At 43.8% G+C, this 6,898-nt stretch overlaps 1 protein-coding gene across 1 annotated transcript in view; it reads left to right on the top strand.

Annotated features, from left to right (window-relative positions):
• Window positions 1-2,607: 2,607 nt before the first annotated feature.
• The window catches only part of LOC101860336 (kelch-like ECH-associated protein 1B), a gene marked incomplete at its 5' end in the record, with an annotated part of 13,810 nt that continues 9,519 nt past the window's right edge, over window positions 2,608-6,898 (top strand). The window contains 2 exon segments of the mRNA XM_013083385.2: window positions 2,608-3,478; window positions 6,028-6,642. Of these exon segments, the coding sequence (XP_012938839.1) occupies window positions 2,676-3,478; window positions 6,028-6,642 (1,418 nt within the window).

The following is a 6,898-nucleotide window of genomic DNA, read 5'->3' as shown; positions in this document are numbered from 1 at the left end:
TGTGGCCTGGCCCCCTTAGAGTGTCAGGACGTTAAGGCCGAAACACTTGCTTGAGGGGGGTTCTGCCTCTGAAGATCTCCTGCTGTCCGCTCTCCCCTCGAGTTTTCTCCTACTCTTACAGAATAACAAGGTTCTAACTGGAAATCTTTAGTGTTTGGAAGCGTGTGTTTCCTCCCCTGTACTGTCTCTACATAATATGTAAAAGATAAAACTCTTATTCCTTTATCATCTGAGATAAAACCAAATTAAGTTTGTTGTTGACTCAGGGGAAATTTACAGTGCGTGAAAACTGTGTATTCAGGTATCTCAAAAGCGTATTACTGAGACTGAGATGGAACTTTGTTTTTCCTTCTGTGGTTGAGCTGGTTCTTTTGTTCAAATGAACTGGGATGTGTGTGTGTGTGTGTGTGTGTGTGTGTGTGTGTGTGTGTGTGTGTGTGTGTGTGCGCGCGCGTGCGTGTGTGTGTGTGTGTAGAAACAAGGGGGGGTGGAGGGCCGGGAGGGGGAGGGGCTTCACAAACATTTCGCCATCCCATAATGATGATGGTGATAATAATAATAATAATAATAATAATAATAATAATAATAATAATAATAATAATAGTAGTAATAATAATAATAGTAATAATAATAATAATAATAATAATAATAATAATAATAATAATACAAATAATAATAATATTAATAAAACACCAGCAATAATGATGAATAATAATAATAACAAAAATGATAATAATAATAACAACTACAACAACAACTACAATAATAATGATAATAATAATAATAATAATAATAATAATAATAATAAATTGATAAATATAAGTAAATAAATAAATGAATAAATAGTTTTAAGTTTAGAGCACTTTACATGATCACTGAGAGTACCCCCTCCCCCCCCCCCCCTCCCCGTGATCTTGTGTAGAAGGAACTGCCGGGACTAGCGAATGCGCCGCGTTCTCTGAATTCCAACGCGCGGGAATTATGCGTTCCATGACTTGCAGTTTTCTGAGAGTTGGCTGATTCGTATTCTCGGCGTATAATTCTGAGTAGACTTGTCACTTGGAAAGACTCTCAATTTTTAAACAAAAGCTCGAAGTCATAGATTAAGGATGTATTCTAGCGTATACTACATGTATTGAGACTTGTTTTGTCAGTCGAATTTCTACGTAGGCCTACCAGTCTTAAGTAGGATGAAGCGTTTTACACAACCCGAAATGGCCCCGAAAGCTAGTGCCGACGCAGCCCGCCCCCTAAGTGCTTTAAATTGTGCCGGTTGCGATGTACAGCTTTTGCTTTAGCTCGGAACAACAATAATGGATGTTTGTGTGAGCCCTTACTTCCCGAGGGCCACAATACAGCTACGAGCTAGCTCACAAAGAACGACGGGGACAAGTTTGCGCCACTTCTCTTGAATTCCAGCGCGCGGAATTTCTGGGTGAACTGTTCCATGACTTGCTGTTTTCAGAGGGCCGGCGGATTCGAAGGTCGTCTGCTGCATGCACAGCAGAGTTTGCGCCAGGTCTGAGTTTGCGCCTGGTCTGTTCCGCTGCCGGTTGACCTTCAGTCTGTCCATGACTAGTCACAAGCATCTCGTCGTGGAGAGTGCGGTCTGCTCTGTTTTGCTTTCTCATCGTCATAATAATGATATTATCAACACGACTTCGTTGTCGAGAGGAATGCACCGCGTTTCCCATTTAGATTTTTTGCTGTTTTTTATTTGGTTATGTTATTCAAAATTCTCCATTTTTAAAATTGTAATTGTATTTTGAGGGGGGGGGGGTAAAAAATGGTTTGTCTTCGTAATATTTTCTTCTTCTACTTTCCTAAACCTGTATCACAAAGCAAACCAGGAAACAAGCAGAGTTTAGAAAACCCCAGAAAGTCAACCAATCAACCGGACACATTACGCACACACGAACATTCGTAGATTCCCCCCCCCCCCCCCTCCCTCTCGCTCTCTCTCCGTCTTTCACGGACTTTCTCTTTCCTTTTCTGCTGTCCCAGTCTCTATTTCTGTCTTTGTCTGTGTTAGTGTGTGTGTATGTTGTTGTTGTTGTTGTTGTTGTTGTGTGTGTGTGTGTGTGTGTGTGTGTGTGTGTGTGTGTGTGTGTGTGTGTGTGTGTGTTTAAAACAATAATTAGTTTTGGTTTCAGCTGAAATGATCCTCAGTCATCACTTTAGTTTAGTCTTCAGTGCAATAAGTCGTATGAGGCGATTATTTCTTATTATCTGTCGGTGTTTTGTGTGCTTTTTGTAATTTTATTTTTTAAGGGGGGGGGGGGGGGTTGTTATTTAATGTTTAGTTTTGTTGTGTTGTTTTTTTAGGGGGAGGGGGGATCTTTGGAGTTGGAGGTTTTATTTTTTTTAAAAATCTTTCTTTTTTGTTGTTTGGTTATGGTATACTGTTTGGAGGGTGTGTCTCAACTTTACCTTATCGACCACACGGTGCGTGGGTTAAACTATTTTTTTCTCTTATCTTTTCCCCCCATGAACCTACTTTTTGCTGCCTGTTTGTCTGTAACTTTTCTCAAGCTGAAACTTAAAGTAAGTTGCTTTGCTTGTGTTCTCATTGGTATTCTCTGCCTTTTTCTCTTTGTCGTTGTACAGAGTGATGGAGTGCTGTGCTCTGCCTGGCTGTAACGGAGATCTCAGCACACCAGACAACCACGTATTCAATGGCTTCGAACTTTCATCACCAGACCTCAGCTTCTCACCGACAGACCTCTTCTCGCACCGGCGGAGCAGCGAGGCTGGAAGGACACCCGTCCGCGACGCGGCTTCGCCCTCTTCGCTACAACGATGCCCGACCTCAAGCAGACGATCCTCAAACGGAAGAGCTGTTGGAACGTATGCGCCGGCAAATGCCCACTTCCTGTTACATGATGCGTCCTCTGCTGACGGAGCACGGCGTAGATGGCAGCACACGGTTTCACATCTACAAATACCCGACGGAAGCTCTGGCCGCCATGAACGAGTTTCGGTTGGAGGGGAGTCTTTGTGATATCACGCTGAACGTGAACGGGGAGTGCATACGTGCGCACCGGATTGTTCTAGCGGCATGCAGCGCCTACTTCCGTGCGATGTTCACGAACGGCATGATGGAAGCCTCTTGTAGCGAGGTGACCATTCGAGAACCGAACATCACACCACCAACACTCAGGATCCTCGTGGAGTTTGCCTACACCCACGAGATTCTCGTCACCCAAGAGAACGTCCAGGCGCTTCTGGTGTCGGCGATATTCTTAGAAATGACCCACGTGATAGAAGCATGTACGTTGTTTATGGAGCAGCAACTGGAACCCAGCAACTGCATCGGTTTTGCAAATTTTGCCGCAATTCACGGGTGTTTGGATTTGGAGGCCAAGGCGAAGAAATACATCCACGAACATTTCTGCGAAGTTATAAAGTATGATGAGTTTTTGACGTTGGAGCACGAGGATATGATTAACATTGTTAAGCAAGACGAGCTCAATATTAGGTTTGTATTTTACTGTCGCGAGAATTGTTTTTTTAAAATATTTTAAACATCCTATTCTATACTCTTGTATCCTCAAGGGCCTTGCACCGCCTGCTCTTGTGCAATGATTCTATTTTTATACCTCCCACGTTGTCTTTAATTACACTAGAAAGTGTGTCTCACACGTACAGCTCGTCTATTACGAAACATGTTTGCTTCCTATTCTTGTATTCTTTGGTCTTGCATCGTGTCTATTCTCAGACTTGGGGAATATGGTCTGTTTTGTACTATCACTACTTTTTTGTTGTTAATAGATGTTCTGTCGGAGAGGTTTCTTTTCGTCGTTTCCAGCTCGTGTCAATTTCCCTGTCTTGTCTCAGTTTGTCTTAACTTAATCATATTTTTCCACAACAATTAAGGCTAGACTAAAAAACTCTTCTTCATAAATTTATATAAAACAGTACAAACCCCCTTCACGCGGAAAATAGAATTGTTCACAGCACTTCCCGCACCTCACACACATTTTGTATACGAATATGGGTTACATCACAGCTCACCAATGACACTTTTTAGTGGCAAAACTAGTTGCAAGAAATTAATTTTATAGTGAACACTTTTTTTGCACTGAAAGTTCTCAAAACATGCGTTCAATAAAGACAATCTCACGATTAGAAAAAAATGACGGACTTGCTTTTAAAAGCGATTTCGTCCCAGCTGTAAACCTTTTAAAATCAGTAGAAACCAACAACTGGGATTTTTTATTAGTATTTTTTATGGAATTTTCTAGAATATAGCCTACAGGTCTTTACAAAAATATTGATCTGTTAAAAAGACAAATTGATACAAGTCACTGTGCAAAAGCTGAAGAGTTTATGTTCGATAGTTGAAGAGATATTTGACAATAAGTTGCGCCACGAATTTTTGACCACACTATAGCAAGGGCGGTAGTTGGGGACAGTTGTTGTACATGTATTTTATAGTGGTTAAAATATTTGCTGCTGCTTGCAGAAGACGCAAGTTGGATCCTCGCCCGGGTGTCCCGATGTTATTTTTATCGAGTGCCTCGCTCGGTTTATCTACCCGAATGCTGTGTCATACTCAGCCGAGTTGGTCCTAAAAGGCATTGTTGAAGTAGCCTGTTTCCTAGATAAGCTAAGTTGTATGGACAATGGAGTAAAACAGTTACAGTAATTTTGAAGTTGGTGAGCGCTGTGCTATGATCTAGTTTTCTATTCCTTTTCAGCATTGCTACCGTGCTAATTTATGCTTAGTTTAGTGAAAAAAGTGACCGATATTTTGATATCTATCTGTCAACCTAATCTCCACGAATCCTCCCCCTCCCCCCTTTTTTCTGATAACGCGACATGCCTGTGCTGTTTTGTGAAGACACGTTTGATGCATTTTTCACCCTTCTGGCCCCGTTCTTTTGTCCCGTTCCTTCGTGCACATGACCTATATTATTATACTATTATCCGTTCGTTCTAATACGTTTAGTCTCCAGTCGGGGTAATGGTTGGGTAGCGTAAATTGTAGACACTTCATTAACTTCTTCACCTCCGATTGTTTCCATCTATGTGTATTGCATTTTTCTAGCACCCAGTGGCCTTCGTCTTATCATTGTACTTATTAGTCTTTATCGGGCACTCAACGAACCACTTGACTTAAATGAGTTTGCATGTTTTCAGGTTCTTGTTCTTTTCCTTTATCTGTACCACATTATCGGTACTACATTTTTTATTTTTTTTAAATCAAATTTTATTCTGCTAGCTGGATGACGAAGTGCGCACCACGTTGTTCGTCGTACTTCGGTTGCCTGTGCCAATCTTTAGTTTCCCTGCACTACAAATTAATCACTATCTTCACGTACATTGTGTGTTTTCTTGTCTTTTTATTTATTGCTTCGTTGACTTGTTCTGCCCTCTTCACCACGTTTGTGCTAGCGTCTGTGATGTAGCACTTAGATGCTTTGCTGTCGCACGCTGAAGACCCGAGTTTGACTCCCTTGTTGGGAGAAGTGTTATCGAGTATCTCGGTACTTCTGCTGTGACATAGTAACCCTCTTAGCCCAGGTTGGCCCTGTCAGACAGGGTCGAAGCCGTCCTTATAAATGATCTAAATTGTGTCGATGGGGGGCTTAACAACAACGTCTTAAAAAGCGTTTTTATGGTATGATGACTTTTTACAGTTGCTCGAAGAAGACGTAAGTTGCACTCCTTTGTGGGAAATTATTTTGTCGAGTATCGCGTACATGTACTTGGATGTTGCATCCCACTCAGCCTGATACGGTCCACGTAGCCTTCCTGGTAAATTATCTAAACTGTGTCGAAAAAAAGCGTAAAACGTTTTATAGTGATTTTCAGTCAACCGATCTAATTTTGGGAGGGTCCGCCTTCTTAGACGTCATTGCAAAAAAAGTGAAGCCTCCGTTCACAGGCAGTGCGCACTGGTTCCACAATGACTTGACGATCGATTCTTTTGAATCCGTTCATTGAATTGGTACCCAGCTAGTATGACCTATTTGTGCTGCAAGTACCTTAAAACTCACGACTATTTCCCCCGGCCGTCCCCAGGTGCGAGACCCAGGTGTTCCAGGCGGTGGTGCGGTGGGTGGAGCACGACACGGACCGCCGGCTCAACCAGCTCGTCGACCTCCTGGACAAAGTCCGGCTGACCAGCATGGCCCCGTGCTTCCTGGAGAACCAGCTGGAAAAGTGCACCGTGATCAAACAGCTGCCCCACTGTGTCCAGCTGCTCCTGGATAAGCTCCGAAAGCTGCAGCAGCACAGCGGAGACACGCTGGACAGGCCCAGGAAACCCTGCAAGCCTCTGGTCGTCTACAGCGTCGGCGGGTTCTACCGCAAAGTCATGGATTCCCTCAAGTGCTTCGAGTGCTACAACCCCGTGAGTAAGGAGTGGACTCGTCTGCCGGACCTCCCCCGACCTCGCTGCGGCCCCGGGGTCACGTCACTGCAGGGGCTAGTCTACGTGGTGGGGGGCAGGGTGATGCGCTGCGGGGAGAGTGTGGACTCGTGTTCGCTGGATGTGTACGACCCCGGCCAGAACATGTGGATAAACGGGAACCCGATGAGCGTGGCGCGGAACCGCGTGGGCGTGGCGGTGCTGGACAACATGATCTACGCCGTGGGTGGCTCGGACTGCGGGGAGCAGCACAAGTCCGCTGAGAGGTGAGAGGGTCTGCACGTGTACAATGAGTACAATGTGTACATACACGCGTAAAAACCACACTCATACAGCACACTCAAACACGTTGACGCGCAAACGGAATAATATATTTTATAGAGAGAGATATATGTATGTCACATATAATATATATACACGTTCACTTTCGCTCACACACCTGCACACGCTCTCTCTTTCTCTCTCTCTCTCTCTCTCTCTCTCTCTCTCTCTCTCTCTCTCTCTCTCTCTCTCTCTCTCTCC

The sequence above is a fragment of the Aplysia californica genome, unplaced genomic scaffold (assembly GCF_000002075.1).
Source record: "Aplysia californica isolate F4 #8 unplaced genomic scaffold, AplCal3.0 scaffold00228, whole genome shotgun sequence".
Taxonomy (NCBI): Eukaryota; Metazoa; Mollusca; class Gastropoda; order Aplysiida; family Aplysiidae; genus Aplysia; species Aplysia californica.
Note: the sequence above shows the minus strand (reverse complement) of the source record. Positions and strands in the feature narration are given on the sequence as shown.